Source organism: Ursus maritimus, unplaced genomic scaffold (genome assembly GCF_017311325.1).
Source record: "Ursus maritimus isolate PB19 unplaced genomic scaffold, ASM1731132v1 scaffold_31, whole genome shotgun sequence".
In the NCBI taxonomy this organism is placed as follows: Eukaryota; Metazoa; Chordata; class Mammalia; order Carnivora; family Ursidae; genus Ursus; species Ursus maritimus.
Genome location: NW_024425675.1, coordinates 20,745,183 through 20,765,170, shown reverse-complemented (window position 1 = coordinate 20,765,170; position 19,988 = coordinate 20,745,183). Strand labels below are relative to the sequence as shown.

Below are 19,988 nucleotides of genomic sequence, written 5' to 3'. Positions count from 1 at the left end.
GTTCACTCCAAGGACCAAAACTGTTTCCAGTTGGTTTCCCGTTGGTCCTGAGTCCCCACCAGCTCTCTGTGGTGAAACCCAGGTTTCAAGGCCAGCTCAAGCGTGTAGACAGTTGAGGTGGTGGTTACCCATTTCAGGCCTGCTGTCAGTCATCTATTCAGATCAGGGGAGACTGGACATGATCCAGAAAATGTGGGGGATCCAGACAGAGCCTGAAATCTGAAGTCCTTATTTGGGTGGAAGGGTTCGGCCCCTAGAGGTGCCATCTAGACAGCAGATTGGGCTTTCCTGTATGAGTTCATCTCGTGCAGCTCGGGCCCGAGGCCTTGCCGCAGCTGCCCGACCACACAAGATGCAGCTGGCGTGCGGCTGGCAGGCAAGGGAGGGTCATGATCTGGGATAAGGACAGAGGGGGTAGCTGCTGCCCCAAAGACAGACCAAGAAGTGGGGGTGGACGCAAGATCCCTGCAGCTGGGACTGCGGGTTCTGATTCAATGGAGGCGGCGGCAGCAGGGCATCCGAGTCCTGTTCAAACACAACTGCCCGGCCCCACCCCCGAGTTTCGAATTTAGTAGGTCATGGATGGGCCCCAGAATCTGCATTTCTCACAAGATCCCAGGCCACGGATGCTCATGCTGCTGGTCTGGGGACAGCACTGTAAGAACCACTGGCTTGGTAGAAAAAAACAAGGCCCCAGAGGTGAGAGAATGCTGCTTCATTCAGCCGCGTGACTCTGGGCAGGGCACGGATTTTCCCTGCGCTTCGTCTATCAAACCCAAAGATCCGTGTGTTGCCGCTGCGAGGCCACCGTGAGCGGGAGATGAACTCATACGTGTTAGAAAAAGCTCCCAGCCTTTGAGTACACAGCCAGCACTCAATAAGCATTAGCCCCCCTTCACTCCCATCACATACCAAGGCCCCCTCAAGCCTGGCCTGAAAATCACCGCAGATACATGACCAGAAACAAAGTCGTGTCTGTCAGGCCCGGGAGCTGGAAACGCAGTCAGCGGAGCCAAGCCCGGTCCCGCCGCTGTCCGAGGACTCGGCGCGCACAGCTGTCCCATTCCCCAGACCGCCCACCGACGCTCCAGCAGACGGGCATGAACAAGGGATCCCTCGCCCCTTTACCTCTCAGTCCCCGACAGAACGGGACATCAGCTAGAGGCGACATCTGAGGAGCAACAGGAGAGGTAGGAGTTGTGCGGACGGCAGCTTACGTGTGTCCGCCGGACCGGGGTCACTACAGCTAACCGTACCCGATCCCCCGTGTTTGTTACCAACGAGCGGCCGCCGAGGACGGAGACGGGCCCCGAGCCTCCTGCCCTTTGCCTGCGAAGCATCGTGGTTCCTCCCCTCCCGGGAGGGGACACCCTGAGGGGCGCGTGAAGCCCGCCCGGGGTCCGGCGTGCGGAGCTCAGATCCGCTCTCCCCGACCCCCGTCGCCTGGCCCTACAAGTCGGCCTGAGAGAATCAGACCCCAAATCAAATGCCGCCTGGAACTGTGAGCAAAGCGGTGCGGTCTGCCTTCGGGCACCTGCCTTCCCCGCGTTCCTGGGACCACCGCCAGCGTGGAGAGCGAGACCACGGGCCGTCCCAAGGCGGTGCAAAGGAGCGCGGGGGAGGGAACGGCGTTCGCACGGCTGCCTGGGGAAGGAAGAGGTTTCCCAGGAACACACACTCGTGTTCTTGCTGATAAACCCTTCTGTCACTAGGGTCTTACACTTGTTAAATCCTTCCTAACTGACAAGGAACGCTGAGGATCATTCTAGAGCCTGGAAGAGGTCTAAAAGGGGGACTCACCCAGTCTGCCAGGTTAGGATATGGTGGGGACTGCTTGGGGGCGTCGCTCCGATTTCACTTGACGGTGTTGAGCTTCTCTGGCTTTGAGGTAAGGCAGCTGCAGAGAGGTGACGCAGAAGGGACAGGGGTCAGGTGAAGAAGCTTCCTTCCGGAGATGTTGGCTATGACCCCATAGCGGGGTCACAGTGGGGAGATACCTGCCTTTCCCCCCATGTTTGGCCAATTCCATTTTCTCCCCCAAAGCATGCGGCTCCATTCTGAGTCAAGCTGACCTGGGGATCCCTAGGTCCTGCTGTGCACTAGCAAGTGGCCACAGGGATGGCGACAGCCCCCACTGTGGCAGAAAATCTGAAGCCCCACAGAGCTCGGAGGGAGACCGGGGCGGGGCTAGTCAGGAAGAGCCCCTTTCTCTGGACATCAGGGAGACTGACCTCTGGGCGTCCTCAGATGTGGCCCCAGTGTGAAAATGGTGCTATGAACAGAGAACTTCCAGAAAGGTGCTCAGCACTTGCTCCTTGTTTCAGGCTTGTCACTGACCCCTTGAGGACGCTTCCAAGGGTACAGGGCTTTTCTAGAAGAGCTCATCCAAATCGGACGCCCAGGAGTTTATCGAGGGGGGCAGGGTTTTTCTAGCTGGGAAATTCACTAGTAAGTAAACCCTCCTTAAATGCATCCTCTGCTTTCCTGGGAATGGAATCTTTCTCATCGGTAAACCTCAGACACGGCTTCTTACAATTTGTTGTCTAACATATGCTCCCAAAGAGTTTCCGAATCTCTGTCAGGGGAGCCAAGAGCGCTACAGTTTTGAAAGAACAGAAACACTCCTGTGCCCATCAGCCGGCTGCTGCTTCTAACGCGGTTCCGGAGGCTCGTGCTCTTTAAATGGTGATGGGTAATTCGTTCCTTCTCAAAATCCACCCGGGGAGTCCAGGGCACATTTCCCTGGGCTTAGGTAACAGGTGAAGGAGGAACATAGGAGAAGGTTCGAGGACCTCAAGTCCATGGTTCTCTCACGATTGCCTGAATCACTTTTATTCTCATCTCTGGAACTTGTCATCTGGTCGATGGGCCATAACAAATGAGTCAACGGGGACAGAAGGCAGGAGCCATGAGGCCTGGTGCTCCCAGGACACCGGCCTGTCCCTCCCTCTTTGTCCCAATCATTCCAGGTCCCAAGAATCCCTTATGGTTCCCCAAAGGTGAACCCCCTCTTCTGTCCTTCCCCCGATCTTTACCCTCACCTAACTCTCTCCCATCACAAGTAGGATCCTGACTCAAGAGTTCCTTCTGTTTGCTACTCTCATTTTTTCTATTTTTAAAAATCATATATCTCAGCATCCTCCCCCTTTCTTTCCCTATGGTCAGTCTGAGCAGAGCCTCCTGGCCGCACAGTCCCCCTCTGTGCGTGCTGAGAGCCCTGTCACCACTGTTCTTTCCCAGAGAGGGACTGAGAAGGGAAAGTAGCTTCTGAAGCCAAGGGTGGTGGTGTCCATTCTGGCCCCACTCAATGCTCTTAGTACAAGAATAAAAAGTAACCCTTAATTAGATCATGAAAGGTTTTAAGATAGAGTATCAAGTACTGAAAGCACTTTACAAAAATTCCTCTGGTCACCTTCCTAACATCACGGAGCTGGGAACTCTGGAGCAGCTGGGACTTAGCTCTAACAGTCGAGCTCTGGTCTCCACCCCGGAGCCGCCACTCAGCCCGACCCAGGGGACACGGTGCCCAAGCCCAGAGCCAGTGTCCCTGTGGAAGGGGCCACTCGGGTCTGTAACTAGTGTCTCTTCACCAGGGTAAAGGCGCACCTTGCAATGGCTAAAGCCGAGACCCGTCTGCACAGAGCTGCTCTGACTGTCCCTACCAGAAGTGGCTGGAGGGACGGTTTGCGCCCCGACCTCGGAAGCCGAAATGGGGACCAGTTAACCCAGCGCTGTCCCACCCTCTCTGAGGTCTTCGCTCTGGGCAAAACCGAGGGCGTGAAGGAGGGGGCCCCCCAAAGGCCTCCAGTCTCACCTGTCTGGCGTCAAGGTTTCTAGAACTAAGGCTCTCTGAGCAAACCCGGAAGCCCCGAAAACAAGCCGCCAGGTCCCGGCCCCGCGACCGCGCGGTGCAGCTTCACCCTGGCGTGGCCTTGCACATCTGGGGCATCCTGAGATACCTCGGCCATACGAAAGGTGCTCCTGGGGAGTGGCTACTGGGAAGCCGCTGTCCGAGGAGGTGGAGCTGGTGTGCGACAGGCGGCTGTGCTCCTTGTGCGAGGCCGTGGAGCGCTGGTACCACTGGCGAGCTCGGAGCTCGGTCGAGGCGGCTGGCGACCCGCGCTTGCTGTCGGTGGCGCCTCGCAGCGACGGAGTCTCGCCCAGGACTGCGCCGGCCTTCAGGCGCTCAAGCGCCGCTCGCCGTGGCGCGCAGCTCAATCCCGTGAACAGGCCGCCCGCGTCGTGGGTGGAGGTCTTGAACTGCGCCTTGACGCTGTAGTGGCCCTCCTGGTCGCTCTCCAGGCTGCGCACCACCACGGGCGTGGCGCTGCCCTCGATGTACAGCGGGTACTCCTTGATGCGGTACTGCGAGCTCGGCTGGCTCTGGCTGTGCAGGTAGACGCCGTGCGCGCCGCCGCCGCGCGCCGCCAGGTTGGGCATGCTGCCCGAGTTCGCCGCGCCCAGCGCGCCCGCCGCCCGCTGCCGCTGCCGCGCGCGCGCCTTCGACGGCGAGTCCTCGGCCAGCGTCGAGTAGTTGGCGTTCATCTGCGCCGGGTAGTAGTGCTCCGAGCTCGAGTGGCTGGTGCAGGAGGAGCAGTCGTCCATGGGGTCCGAGCCGTTGCTGCTACGAGTCCGTGGGGTGTAGAAGTCGGGGCTGCCCGTGTCGTTCTCCGAGCCCAGGAGCTTGCCCTGGGACTCCAAGCTGGCGCTCCGGTGCCTAAAGTGCAGGGCGAGGCTGTGCAGCCGCGTGGGGCTGAGGTCCACCGACCTGCGGGGAGACGGCGGGTGGGTCTGCGGCGTCCGGGGCAGGGAGTATGGGGTGGGGGGAGCGGGCTCTGCCGTCGTCGGACCCAGGAAAGGGCAGAACGCCCAGCCGGGAGCTGCCAGCGAACGGGGGTCTAGGAGACCGGGCAGAAGCAGGACTGCCCTGGGGCTCACGGGGCTCCCCGCTGACACCAGGTGAACACAAGGGGCCAGAGGGGACCGCAGATCCCGGGAGGCCAGCGGGGCCTCGCCCACGATACCTGATTCTGAGTGGGCGTGGAACAGAAGGCAGCACCCACAGAAGGGTGTCCTCTGAAAAAACAGGCCAGTAGCCTGGACTGTTCTTCGTTTTGTCTTTAATGGTGGAAAGGGGTTCTATAAATACAAAGAACCAAAAGAATCCCTGTTCTAGTATTATGTTAAATCAGATGAAATGCCCCCTTTTTGTAGATCAAAAAACAGTCTACAGAGGGCGCTTCAGGGTTCAAGTACTATTATGAAACCCACAAGAAGGGTCTCCATTCCCTCGGGACTAAAATGCACGGCTGCTGGAGCACGGAACACTCAACACTGGTACAAATACCACGCCACTACTTTGGCTCCTTGAGTCCACGCTATAAACATCCATCTCTGTCACGGGGGACAATGCTAGGATACATGTGAAACTCAGGGTGGCCCCACTGGCCAAATACAGGAAGAGGTGAGTTCCCGTTCTGTCACTCAGGGTAGAATGTGAAGTCCCCAGCGAGGGGCCCTCGAGGACTCGGTCCTCAGTTTCCTCTCTGGTCTCACCCTCTCCATCATCTGCTCTGCCCATACTGGCTTCCCGGGAACATGCCACGTGCCGGCCTGCCTCTGCGCTTTGACCCTCCCGTTCCCCGAGATGGCCTCAGAACTTGCTACCCCATCCACCCCCATCTCTGCTCAAACGTCACCTTATTAAAGAGAACTTCCCTGTGCCTGATGCTTTCACTTCACAGAGAATCTTTCTTGCCACTGTGTAGGCTCCTGCCCTGTTCATTTTTCTTCTTTGTGCTTATCACCACTTGACATATATTTTTCTTTCTTGTGACTCCCCACTGCTAAAATATCACTCCACTGAGAGCTGGACTGTGGTCTGTTCTGTTCACTGCTCTATCCCCTACGGGGGTACCTGATAAAGGCACTTGATAAATATTTGTTGCGTGAATGAATGAATGAGACAATCTTGCCTGGAGAGCTCAATCTTATCCTATATAAATCCATCCTTTGAGCCACAGTCCTGGGCAATCAGTTTTTGATAAAATGGAATGATGGCTTTGGTTTTGCCTCTTTTCAGAAAAAGAAGGTGTGATTCACAGCTTCACTTTTGCGTGTTCCTTTTGCTCTACAATGGATTTACACCTTGAGGCATTGAAAAGTCCAGGATAAAGGGAGGCATCGGTGGGAAGCTATGTGAAGGTTACAGAATAAAGATCACCCGCATCAGTGCAAGGTTGTTCTGGGTGCAGGAGGCTTCCCTGCTCTGGCTCGCCGCCCTGCCTCCATGTTGATTAGCAAAGCTCCCTCTATGGGGTGCCTGGCTGGCTCAGTCAGTAGAGGACAGGGCTCTTCTTCTCAGGGTTGTGAGTTCAAGCCCCACGTCTGGTGTAGAGATTGCTTACTTTAAACAAATCTTAAAGAAAAAAAAAAAAAAAAGGAAAGCTCCCTCCATGCCCATTGCATCCAGAAGCCTGGGGATTCTCCAGGTGACTCTTGGCACCCACTGGACATAGCCACTGGGATAAGAACAGGCCTTGTGGCTAACATGGGCTGACTGCTGCCAGCTCGGAGTTTCATCCTGCTTTGCTTTAACAAGAACCTGCCTCGCTGGTTCAGGCCTGACCCTAGTTCACCAATTCTTTGGGCCAGTTTGGGGCCAGCAATGCCAAGATTCACAAAAGCAGGTCTGCTGTAGGGAAGGAAGTGGCCCAAAGGCCTGGTCCACTCACCTCGTGGAATGAACGTAGTGGGGACTCCGGACCCGGAGGTCTGGTGTGGATGGCATGCTGGACTGGGAGTTCCAGGGGGGGAGGCTGCGGACAGGGCTGTTCTGCAGGGAGTTGCTGCCCCCTCCGGCTTCGGCACAGCTCCCTGTGCTGGGAAAGCGCTTGTGGCTGCTGCAAACCAGAGGACACCAGGCTGGTCACTGCCAGACACAACTGTCCCTCTTCCCAGGGGGCCACCTAGCCAGGGCTGATGTCGGGAAAGCTTGCCCTGGACCGCCCCACCTCTCCCTCAGATTCCTACTGTGGTACTCCGCCATCACCCCAGAGTGGGTGGGGGTCCCCATCCCTGATCCCCATGGTGGTGTGAGACAAACACCCTCCTCAGCCTTGTTCTGCGTAGTTCCTGCCCTCAACCACAGTTTCTGTTTTCCAACCAATATTTACCTGTCTGGACAGCCACTGGGAGCTTTAAAGGGCATAATTAAAGGAAATGAGAAAAACAGAGAAGTGGACCAAAAATGCCTTCCAAAAATCCCTCTCTGCAATATCAGCAGAGTAATGAGCTGATAACACACAGCTAAGATGACAGCTGTTTGGCTCCAGAATCCTGTTGGACGATGGTGCAGGTTCTGAGCCACTTTGGGATTCCTACGAGTGGCCTCTCACTTGCCATGCATAGTGCTGCCCCAGACTTCCTTAACTCTCATGTCATTGCACACCATTCTAACCCTGTGCCAACGTGCCCACTGTGAGCCCAAAACCCCCTTTCCTTGTGCACGACGGAGCTGCACCTCGACAGAGTCAGCAGCAGAGGGCGCTGTGAGAGCAGCACTGCGGACAGGCCACCCTGGGAAGGAGGCCATCAGCCCATGGGATTCTGCGACTTGTCCATGCTATTTGGGACAGTCTTTGTTTTTTGTTTTTTCCCGTGACCTCCTGTGGCCTCCCTCACCCGGCTCACCTGGAATGGCCGTGGGAAGAACGTTTCTTGACCTTCTCGTAAGGCTCATCCAAAGAGGACTCACTCCACATTTTGGGCTTTATGGGGGACTTGTCGTAGTCATTGCGGTGATAGTGCACCTGCCGGAGTCCCTCCAGGGACTGGGGAGGGGGGGGCCTGTTGTGTGACGGTGGCCGAGGAGGGAGTCCCTTGTGAGGAGACTGTAAGGGGGACAGTGTGCTGGTGACCTGAGAGTCTTCTGCGCAGAGATGGAGAGAGACGAACTGAGCAAGGGTCCCTCCCACTGACCCAGACAGACCTGCCCACCCCCGCCCACATCCACCCCTGCCATCCAGACGGGGGCGTGCTCAGTGAGAGCACCCCAAGGCTTCCCCACTTGCCGAGACAGGTCAAACCAGAACAAGCCACACCAACACCTCAAGCGGCACTCAGCGGGGAGAGGAGTTTCACTCTGGATTTGCTACAGACCGAACGAAGCCCGAGTTCCATTAAAGACCCACGGCAAAGGATGGCTCCATACCACACGGCAGAATGGAGTCCTGATTATACTGTCGTCTTTCGGTAGACAGTAAGCGTCTAATTTGCTGTGGGGAAGTTTTAGCTCTGTGAGGGTTCTGTTTGGTTCACTTCTACCGCCTCAGTGCCTAGAATGATGGCACACAGCAGGTGCTCAATAAATACTGGTTCGAAGAAAGGAAAGAAAGTACGTATGTGGAGTGTCATTGTCTGTTGGTGGCTCTGGGGATCCACCCTCCGCTTTCCTCAGCTCTCTCTCGTCTTCTAACGTGTTCCTGGACATTTGCCTCTTGGACCTGCCTTAGGCTCTTCAGGAAGGAGACGGGTTACAGGTATTAACTGAATGGCAGGTTGCTCCCTGCCTTCAGGGGAGTCACGATCTATCCCACCTGATGTGCTGGGGGGAATTCAGCAGCGGACGGGCAGAAAGGAGGAAGGGCAGAGCCCAGGGTCACGTCCAGCTGGGGCGGCGGCTGGTGAGGAGGCGGGGGGGGGGCTGCTCTCAGGGGCTAGTGCAGCTGACCTGCTGTCCCCCGGAGATGAGCCGGGTGCCCCAGCGGACAGGGGGCCTTCGATTCCCGCTAAGGAATGGGGATTTGGTCAGAAAGCCATAAGCGGACTTTGCAACTTCGTAAGCCTGGATGTGTGAGGATGAAAATCCTGTTTGAGAGCCAGTCAGCTGGCAGGGTTCAAAGCGGGCAAGGCAGGAGAGACGAGGCAGGGGTGAAGGGAGAGGGAGATATCCAGTGTGTCCACCCCTCAAATCAGTAAAGGAAAGAGCCCCTAGAAGGGGCAAGACTGCAGTGGGAGTGGGGGTCCAGGTGAGGCAGCAGTGCCCCTCAGGGCACCTGGGGGTCCGGGGACTAATGGCCAATGAGGCATCCACGTTAGCGAACAACACAGGCACCTCCCCCAACTCTTCTCTTACAAAGAAATCTCACTAAATTGTCCAATTTCCCTCCTTTGGAGAGACTGCAGTCCACAGGGGCCAGAAGCAGGGCTGGATCTCCCATGCTCAAAACACCTCTCCCTGCCCCCCCCTGCAGCCTCACCTCACCCCCACCCGTGTAACGAAGCTGACAATAAAAATATTACGATCTGATTGCTAAGAGCAGGGCCAAAACCGCGGGTAAACACCCTGCCAGCCTCTCCCCAATCAATAGCACTATTACCAGCCTCGCAACGATCATGACCCTGTGTTGGGTAGACTGTTTTATGTTTTCTGTCTGAACAGCCTCTTAGCATTGCCCACGTGAGGTTTCCCTAAACGGCAAAAAAAAATTAACTGCCACTTAATGTATTTCCATATCATTAATGTCTTGGCCTTCCAAGTATGGCTTAAACCCACAGGAGCATTCTCAGAGATGGTCCTGTGCCTGGAATTCTTTCTTCCCCTGTGTGTGGTGGTGGTGGTGGGCTGGGGGTGGGAGGTGGGCTGGGGTATGGGGGATCGGTTCTGTTTTCCTAAGAATTTCCCAAGAAAATACAGTGGTGACTGCTGGGTTTTCAGAGGTCAATGGAAAAGAGCAAGACAGTTTCAAGGCCTGAGCAGCAATCTAAAAGGACGTCTTCCCTTTCGTCTTCACTATTTCTCAGGACGACGTGGAGGGCTGGTTTTCTTCCTGCCACCCCTAGGCTTTCCTAGTAGGCTTCCATCTTTGACTTGTGACCCAAACAAAATCCACATCTTTCCTCCAGAAATGATGAATACTCAAAAGGCAACTGCCACGGTGTTTAGTCACAAATGTGGTTTTGGCAACTGCAACACAGGACGCCGTTCACGGTCTCTCACCTCGTCCCCTACGTCTGGGCCACAGGAGACACTCAAGTTCCAACAGACATGAGCTGACGCTGTGCCCACCCGCTCCCAACCACACGGGTGAGTGCTGGGGACGAGGCACTAGCGGAGCACTCAGCCGCCACCTCAGCCTGGCTCTGGCCTTTCCACCGAGCTGTGCCCGACGACACACAGCTCAAGACCTGTCTGATCTGGGCCTGAGTTCTGAAGCAGGAAACAGACAACCTACCATCCTCTAGCACAAGGGCGTCTGAGAGGGAACTGTCTTCACTGGCAATATTTCCATCTGAGAAGACAAAAAGCAAAAGTCTATGAGTCTCGCACATTCCCCAGACAAAGCCCTCTCTGTAAAAATCATGCGTTTAGTACCATCACGTCCTCCTCTTTCTGATCAGAAAGAGCGCATGAAACACAATCAAAATGCTGGTTGGCATTTCTTTGGACAGTCCCTGGGGTGGGTCCCTGGCTCATCCCCTACTCCTGATGCTGCGCTGTGCCCCGGTGTCTGCCTGCCTGTTTGCGCTCTTGTTTCCCTCAACCCGGCAGTGCTGAGTAGCTTAATACCCAGGATAAAGGCCGCCTGGCCTGGTTAAGCGACATCATTGTCCCGGCCCAATCTCAGGGCGTGTTCCAACTGAACCAAAGGATACGAACTGCTCTTTATTCCACACATGCGAAACCAGGGTGAGGAACTTGGCTTTGCTCTTATGGCCATAAATGTCTTCTCCATAAACTTCTTAAGTCATTAGTAGTGAAAACAAGCTGCTAAGCACAGCTTCTCTCTCTCCAAGGCTTATTTTTATAGATAGTAGTTAACCATGAGGACACACCCAAGAGGGAGCCAAATAATCCTCCCTCTTTAACATCTGGGGAAACTGAGGCCCACCTAGGGAGGAGTGGTTTGTCTGCTCTGCTCTCTCGGCAAAAGGAGCCAAAGGTCCAGGTCTTAAGTTCCAAGTTTAGAGTTTTAGCTCCTGAAATAAAACACCAGGCTAAGGAACTATGAAGAACTGGAATTATCCCTCTAATTTAAGCACAGCAGAAACATCATTTCAAGAATACAGCACAATAAAAAGGTATACTCTTGAGCAGTTAAAAAAAAAAAGATGGCTGCAAACCTGGATGGGACCCTGTGCCGGGGGGACAGACACAGATCTGAACACAGACTCTGGAGGCGGGGCCCACAGAAGAGTCCTCCCTGGGCAGGCTGGGGAAGCTGGCTCTTCTGTGGCCGGCCAGGGACAGGTGTGGCCCCGCGGTGCCCCCCCCATACTGGGCTCTGGTGACCATGCTGGATTCTCCCGCAGAGCCGTGACTCCCCAAGGGCCTTCAAGGGCCATGAGGAGGCCCCAAAGAGACATCATACAGACAAGGGCTGGCTGCAGCTCTGTTCGGAAGTGGGTGACGAAGGGACAAGTCTTGGCCAAGGGCGAGGGGGCAGGATGGGGAAAGACAGTTATTCAAATTTCCGGATTTTTTTTACGGCCTCTCGTTTTCCTCAACTAGGAAGTCACTTTATTTGTATTGCTTGGCGGACCGTGAACAACTAGGGGACAGAGAGCCTTGACTTCTGGTGTCTTGGAGTTTCCGGTATAGCATGGCTTCCCTAGCAAGCCCACATTTTAAGGTAGCACAATTATATTTTGTCTATTATTTACATATGTAATATATATAACTGTGGTAAAATATACACATTTACCGCTTTAACCACTGTGAGCCGTACAATTCGGTGTATTTGCATCGCTGTGCAACCGTCACCGCCATCCGTCTCCCAAACTTTTTCATTTTTCCAGACAAAACCTGTACCCATCAAATACTAACTCCCCCTTCCGCCTGCCCTAGCCTCTGGGAACCTCTATGCCACTTTTGGTCTTCCTAGAACAAACCTGTTTTAGACGTGTAAACTATGAAAGAATTACTTGACATATATTCTAAAGAGTCTGCTAAACATAGAAATAAAGGACTGTAACTCTTCGGGGGGACTTGATGGTGTTGGTGGACTTGGCAGTATTTCCTTCTGGCGTTTACCAAATAGAATCACCCAGATTCCTAACCCCTGCTGACCTGAGCTCAGGGGTCTAGACAGTCAGAGTGGGGCGGCCCCGTCCTCCCTGGCTTCAGCTCTGGGACAGGAGCCCTGGGAGCTAGTCTGTCTGAGGACAGAGGCTCGGCGGGGGTGCTGGCCTGCTGTGTACCCCAGCCATCCAGACGTGAGTAGGGTCCAGAGCCTGGACAACTCCAGCAAGACTGAACGGGCACGGTGAGCTCAGCCCAGCTGCTGGTGAGAGTTGGCACAAGCCTGTAGCTCAGGGCTGCAGGCTCTCCCGGGGGGCACTAAGCAGTGCTCAGGACGGCTTGACTTGTATAAGCCCTTCCTCTGTGCACCTGAGCACCTTTATTGCTCTCATCTGCTATCAGGCCTTATTAGCTTTGCTTTATGAATCAAAAAAAAAAAAAAAAGTAGTAGAAATGAAAAAGATAAGGCCCAGGGTAGTTAGGTGGCTTGCTCAGGTCCCCCTGGGAGCCAGCTTGGACCCGCTCCCGGGGCTGGGGTTCATTCCCGAGGCCCCTGCGGGGCACGGGCTTAGCACTGACCGGCAATGATGAGGGAAGCCCGCTGAGTGGGTTTCTTCCCGGACTTGATGCGGTTCTCATTGATGGCATTTTCAATCTCCTGCAGCTTCTTCAGTGCATTCAGATAAGAGGTTTTCCTTTGTTTCTTCAGTTTTTTGCTGACGTTGGGGTCACTGGCGAGGCGGCGGGCGGCCTCTGTAATCTGGGACTGAATGGCAAACTCTCGTTCCAGGCGTTCCAGCTCGGCCTCCTGTGGGCGGGATAGATGGAGCTTGCTTACACTTCGGGGGACGCTAAGTGCTAAGCAAGCCTCTAAGGGAGCCAGGCACCCTCCTCCCCGCCCCTGCCCCTCCTTTTTGGGAGACTCTCCTACTAGGAAACCAGCACTCCCTGTACCTAGCCCCACCCTTGTCTGACCCCGCAATGGCCCCCTTCCTAAAATCTACGGTGGCCAGGCCCTGGGCACTCCCACGTTCGAGACCCTCGGCCCGTTACACTCCGGAGACAAGTGTTGGCAGCTGCACGGGCAGCATCGTCCAGAAGCAGAGCTTCCCTGCAGCAGACTGGAGGCAGGGATCACTTGGCTTCATCTCCTTGCTCTCCACAGCAAGCTTCCCGAAGACCAAACCCTCGTGGGAACCAGAGCCTGTCTGGTTGGCGTCTCCTTGCCATCTTGGGCTGACGATACACCATTACTTCCAGAGCAGGCTTCTACGGGTTTGCAGCAGGGAGCTCCCACATGCCCTCTGTCTCGCGTATTTTGAGCCCTTTGTGGTGGGACATACCCTACTTTACCGGCGTCTCTTTTGGAAGCCCTTTCTGCAGGCTCCAGCCGTCCTCACGCCTGCCCATTTGCAGCAGCGATGGGCTGCCAGGCATGGACGGGAGGGCGGAGGAGCTTGGCCCCCACTCCCGGGATGGCTTCAGGGGATTCTCCGATCTCCCCTCGGGCACCTCCCTGTGGCCTCCACCCCTGCCTTTGGCCAGAAGGAGCCGATGGGTGAATATGACCTCAGACAGTTTTGGTCCCAGGAGAAATGAGGCTGTGGCCACCAGGACTGGGCAGATGAACGGGGACGGCCTGCAGGCTGCCCACCTCGCTGCAAAAACCTGACCGGAACGGACCGTGGGAGCCCATCGCCATGTTTGTGGGAACGGGCTGATCTTCCCGGTTAATGGCCGGATAATAAAGGCCATTATTATGGCCAGGAGCCTCCATTCGGCACAGCACTCTCAGCCGGATTCACTTGTGTTTGAACCCCTGAAGCCTGAGGGGAGCAGGGACCGGGAGGGGGGAGCAGGGACCAGGAGGGGGGAGCACGGAGATTACACAGAGCTGCTTCGGAGATGATAACTTCCTTCCAGGTCCTTCGGATGCTGGCTGCACTCGCTCTCCGGAGGGAGGGGAACATGAAGATGGATTCCCGCCCGGGGTCTCGAAACAAACAAGTCACCAAGGACAAAGGCTGGTCTGTGAGGCTTCGCTAGAAGCAGCTGTTCCCGGGTGGTGAGGAGGGCCCTGGCCCGGGACCTGACCGAGGGTGGGAGCCCAGGATCAGTTCGAACTCCTGAAACAGACACGCACAAGGCCACTGGCCCTGGCAGTCCAGATGGCTGCTTGTGGTGTGGACAGGGAAGCCAAGTGCGTTCCCAGGAGAACCAGAGGCAGCGACAGAGCTGGGCCTGGGGGCCCCTCCTTCGTAGAGGATCTCTGCACCAGCTCATGCAGACTCGGGGGTGCTTCCTGTCACTAACTGTGGACCAATACATGCAGGGGCAGGTAAGGAAGACAGGGGTGCACACGGACTTCTCGGGGAAGGAGAGGCCTCGCTTACTGGAGAGTGGGAAGGAGGTGCGGGTGGGAAGGCACTGGGGGCTGTGGGCAGAACAACGGGGCACTCGCTGAGGTGGGGTCTGCTCTTCAAAGTTTAGTCCAGCTGTCTGTCCAGCATAAGAGCAAAGTTCCTCAGGCAATCCTGGTGACAGGCGGATTTGCTAAGTACTTGACCTGACGCTCTCCTAAATCCCCTCACCCTCACCCCTGCTCTGCCTGCCCACAGCCCCTGCTGCTGCTGTCTCCTCTCCGCTCGCAGCAGCTCACGGTTACTGACCACGAAGCAGGTGTCAAGTAGCAAGCTAAGTGTTCCCCACACACTAGTGCGTGTAATCCTAGCAACCGCTCCAAGATGTAAGGATTATGAAGTTCCTCTTCCAGAAGAGGAAAACTGCAGAGCATTAGACGTGGCTGAAGCCCCTGGCGAGTCTGCCCATCCCCCAGGGCCCTGCTAGTGCCGGCCTCAGACTGGTCCCCAGCTGCAGGGCATTGCGTCCCTCCGGAATTCACCCCTCACTCACCCACTGCAGCTGTGACACAAGAATGCCGGCTTCTCTCAATCCCTTTTCTAAGACTGTACATTTCAACATGGACACAGCATTCCCCTCCCTTCCCCCTTGGCTTTGATTTCTGCTCTTGTAAGCCTTTTGTTCAATAGCATTTTAATTAGTCCCTTCATTCAGAATCAATCCAGGAAGACATTTCCTGGACGTGACCTGGAGGCCTAAAGGTTTGCCTGGCCTCAAATCTCTCTTGGTCTGAGGCTGGAGAGCTTGTTAACCAGATGGAGACCCAGTCCCCACACCTCCCCAAATAGGGACTCTCCAGCCCCCAGCCACATATCGTGTCAAGGGGGATGAAGGAGCGATGTTACAGCAGTTCCCCCAAATGCAAATGACCTCGGGGCGGCCCAGCATCTTGCTCATCCTCCAGCAGCAATGTCAGCAGCAAGGGGAGCGGAAGGCCCCTGAGGGCAGACCCTACGGTCTCTCCCCAGCCAACGGCATCCCTGCGCCTGCGGGCAAGACCTGAGTTTTCCTTCTCCTTTGGTTGTTTCCTCCCACACAAGGCTGGGTTCTGAGTAACAAAGAGCTGGGAGGCCATTAAAAAGACAGGTACACCTGAGTGTCTCTGGGATATTCTCCCAAGCTTCACTTAGCCACTTGTGACAGGCCTATCATGTTAGACAAACAACTTCCACAGAAATCAAAATGCTTACTCATGCAAGTTAAAGAATCCTACCAAGGGGAGCCCCACACTGAGCAGCTAACTTAAAAGGGAGAAGGGAAGAGACTGGGGAGGAAAGGGGAAATGGCCTCTGGCACTGGGTAGAATGAAGACCCTGTTACAGAAAACCTGGACGCCCCAACATTTAGGAGAAATATGGCTAAGGTGGGAGAATCCAACAATATCAAGAAGGACACACCTCTCCTTTGGGCAGGATCTTCTGTTCATCCAGCTTGAAGGCTGTCCCGATTCTTCTTCGAACAATGGGTGGCTCCTCCCCTGGATCCAAGGGATATTCAACGGGCAGCTTGCCTGTCAGTTCCTGCATACGTGTAACAGCATGAGAACAGAAATCAGGAGAGGGCACACGCTCGGTTTCTAGGACGTATGCACTTCAAAGCGTGGATTTAGTGCATAGACTTGAAATCGCCACCTTTAGCAATATGTCCAAGTAAGGGCTCCTGAAATGCAATTTCATTTCTCTCTCTTTTTTAAAGACTTTATCTATTTGAGAGAGTAAGCGAGCATGAGCAGGGGGCAGGGGCACAGGGAGAAGCAGAAGCAGACTCTTCACTGAGCAGGGAGTCCGATGTGGGGCTTGATCCCAGGACCCTGAGATCATGACCTAAGCAGAAGGCAGACGCTTCACTGACTGAGCCATCCAGGTGCCCCTCATTTCTCTAAACAAGTATGAGAGCAGTCCTTTACCGAACAGATGTGCTTCAAAGTTTCTGCCAAAGTAAAATTCTTTTGGGTAAATAAAATGACCATTGGCTTTCATCATAAAACCTGAATCTCACCCATTTGCTGATTTCCCAAGTGTTCCCCTGCGCCTGATACATGACAGGTGGGGCCACACAGCCAGGAGGGGGCATAGCCAACGCGACAGCTCTGGTCTTTCCAGTTTCTGTGCTCTTTCCACTACATCAGATTTTCCCTCACAAATATCTAAGTTCAAAATGTCCTTCAAATGAGTGTTCTTAGGAGGAGTGGTATCTAAATGGCAAAGCCAAGAAAGGTGCATATTACAAAAATTAGAAACTGAACATAAATAATAATTACTCCACTCAGGCTAGGTGCTCAAGGAGCAGGCTGAGCTTAAAAAACATTACATGTATACAAATAAGAGTTTCAGTAGAAACTGAAAATATAATCCATTTTACTGACAAGCCATTAAAAAAGATCTGTTGTGCATTTTCAGCTCTTAGAAATCTAATTGTGTGAATTTAAGGACGTGAATTTCGCTGATGCGATCCTGGCAGACGCCGAAGTCTTTGGAGTGATTCCGGATTAGAACAAGGCTCCATATTAAGGGTTATGTCTGGGAATAAAGATCAAATCTGAGTCAGTGGCTAATCCACTGGTGGAGCCAAGGCATCAATTGCACGGAGTCACTTCCAGGTGCAAGACTGTGGGAGGGCCACCGAGCGTCTCCACTGGCAGGGGCGGTACTTCCGGGCAAAGCCCAGCCCTAGGTTTCCAGTCCCCAGTCCACGCCTACGGGGCAGCTCCGACACGGAAGAGCTCCCTGTCCGTCCACACAAATAGCTTTTGTGCCGGGCAGCCCAGTACGAGTGTGCAATGGCCCAGTATGAGTGTGCAATGGGTGAGAAAGCGCCAGACACAGGACTCCAGGTGTTCACCCACCTTCCAATAGGAGGAGTGATCTGGTCTTTCCCCACTGCTGTGTGTGTGCACACTGGGATGGGTGCATGCACTGTGTGGGTGTGTACATGTGTGCACTGATGTACACTAGGCTGTGTATGTGTATGCACTGGTGTGTGTGTGCGCATATACGCACTGGGCGTGAGACTAGGGTACACATGTGTGCACAGTAGGGTGCCTATGTGCAGGTGAGGTGTGAGTGCAATGGGGTGTGTGTATTGGGGTATATGTGTATGCTTGTGTGTGTGTGTGACTAGGGTGTATGTGCAGGCACTGTGTGTGTGCACACATGCACACGTGTGTGTGTGTGTGTGTGTGTGTGTGTGAGAGAGAGAGAGAGAGAGAGAGAACTGGCATGTGCAAACACCCACCGCTCACTCTCCTGGGCCTCTCTCCTTCTGTGTTCGGGCCACCAGGAAATGAACTCTTGGGCTTTTTACTCCCTAGTGTAAGCATTTCAGAACATAATGGCCAATTATTGAGTACGAAATGCTCTGCAATTTTCTTTCCTGTTTTTTTTAAAAAATGTGGTTCACATGTCTCCCGAGTAGTTATGTGTTTATTCTGCAACATTTTTATCTACTCCCCTAGAAGCTGGTCTATAAATAACACAACACACTGAGGATTTTATACTGTTAGGACTTTTCCTTTCTACTTTGAAACTTACAGAAAGGAGGGGAACATTAACATGACCATTGATTTATAACTCCAAAGTGTCTGTGGTTTACTACTTTAAAAACATGAGGCTACTGATTTTCCAGCATCTGCTGGAAGGTGCTGGAGTCAAGCCCTTGATTCTCCATATTTAATCTGATTTCCCATGTAAGCAGAGCTGCTGGGGGGAGGAACGGGCTCACGCGCTCTTATGGAGGGGCTCGTCCTGCTTCCTTCTGTTCTGAGCGTGTGGCAGGATGTAAGCCGTGTCCGCTCATTCTGCTCCATTTGGCGCCCCCCTCCCCAGCAGACAAACAGCGCTTCTCCAAACAGAGCTAAGAATGCATGGTGCGTATAACCCAGAGAAAGAGCCCAACAGTTACTGAGAAAGTTCTCCCGTGTCCCTTCACAATGGGGAGTCAGGAGACTGGTGAGCAAGCACAGAAGCCATCTGGCCCCAGGGCCTGTTTCCCCAGAGAGGCGACTCCTTTCACTCCAGCTCTGTTTTCTGGTGTCCACACTCTAAGAAGTGGGAGCTTTGTTTTCCTTATTTTGCTTTTATTTCAAGAGAGACAGGGAGGCCTTTATAATGCCTGCTAACCCTGCCTTGACATGTTTCTCCGATTTTCTGATGCGGATTCCCTGCTGGGTTTAGGGACATTTCCTTTATTAAAAACAAAACAAGGCTTTACAAATTATTAAATGCAGACACCCAAGCCCATATTTTTTCAATGCTTTCAGCATATTCTCTATAAAAAGGTTACTAATATTAAGAGTATCACAGAGCACGTCCCTGGTCAGGCCAGCTGCTTTCTTAAGCTTTGCAGTGGATTTGTGCTCATGAGGGTCTGCTTCGTGCAGGCTCCGGTTTAAATCAACCCAGGGCCTAATTAAGCCAAGTTGAAATGTAATGCGATCTCATTCTATAGTCCCTTGTTTCCTTTTTCCTGGGGCAAGGCACTGGGACTTGGGGGAGGGGATTACACTCTTCAGCTCAGCCCGGGAACCTCTTTTGCTTCCCATCCTGAACTGTTGACCAACAGAATTCTTTGTAAGGTTATGCAGAGCGCAGCTGCTCTCCAGAGGGCTCCTGCCCTGTTGCACCCATGCGTGAGCAGGTGCTCGTGCGTGTGCGTACACGCCCCCCCCAGTCATGTGTGTTGCATTAAAAAAAAAAAAAAACTTTTTGGGGCGCCTGGGTGGCATAGCGGTTAAGCGTCTGCCTTTGGCTCAGGGCGTGATCCCGGCGTTATGGGATCGAGCCCCACATCAGGCTCCTCCGCTATGAGCCTGCTTCTTCCTCTCCCACTCCCCCTGCTTGTGTTCCCTCTCTCGCTAGCTGTCTCTCTGTCAAATAAATAAAATCTTTAAAAAAAAAAAACGAAAAACTTTTCGAACATGCTAAGAGTCATGGAATGAACAGGAGAAGGTAAAGTGGCTGTTGCAGCAAATACAGACAGTGGCAGGCCACAGTGTCTACATCCCAAGGCAACACGAGACCCGTGTATACATGGGCTTGAGGAAGGCTTGCTTTGCGTAAAATTAAAAAATATCAGTAGGCTGAGACTTCATTAAAAAAAAAAAAAGAAGCACCAGGGGATCATGTATCAAGCGAAATCCTGGTTTCCTTGTTGGTCCCCATTGAGGCTTCTCCATAGGATTTCCAAAGACCAATGGGAAGTAGCCTCGAGAGAAACGGAAGCCACCATGACAATGAGTTCAGGCCCAAATTTTAGCAAGATGGTGGCAAGCCAGTCTATCCAAGGAGGTAACATCACAGCAGGAGGTGCTCTATAAACTACGGTGCACTGTGCGTGTAGAAGGGACGGCCATTACACCTGTCATTTGGTCTCCAGTGGGATCGCCTTGAGGATTCGGGCAGAGCTGCTCTACCTGCTAGTATCATCTTTCATTAAGGTCCACTCCTGCTAATGACAGGGCGCGCTGGAGGGGCTGGGAGTCTCCCACATTTGTGCTTCAGGAAAGGTCCTGTCTCCCGCTGATGCTCTCTGTGTGATCCCCACTTTT

At 54.0% G+C, this 19,988-nt stretch overlaps 1 protein-coding gene across 1 annotated transcript in view; it reads right to left on the bottom strand.

Annotated features, from left to right (window-relative positions):
* The window catches only part of FRMD4A (FERM domain containing 4A), a 746,022-nt gene that overhangs the window by 14,247 nt on the left and 711,787 nt on the right, over positions 1-19,988 (bottom strand). Inside the window, 8 exon segments of the mRNA XM_040645388.1 lie at positions 1,801-1,901; positions 3,926-3,978; positions 3,981-4,768; positions 6,735-6,902; positions 7,693-7,930; positions 10,236-10,292; positions 12,602-12,830; positions 15,841-15,963. Of these exon segments, the coding sequence (XP_040501322.1) occupies positions 1,801-1,901; positions 3,926-3,978; positions 3,981-4,768; positions 6,735-6,902; positions 7,693-7,930; positions 10,236-10,292; positions 12,602-12,830; positions 15,841-15,963 (1,757 nt within the window).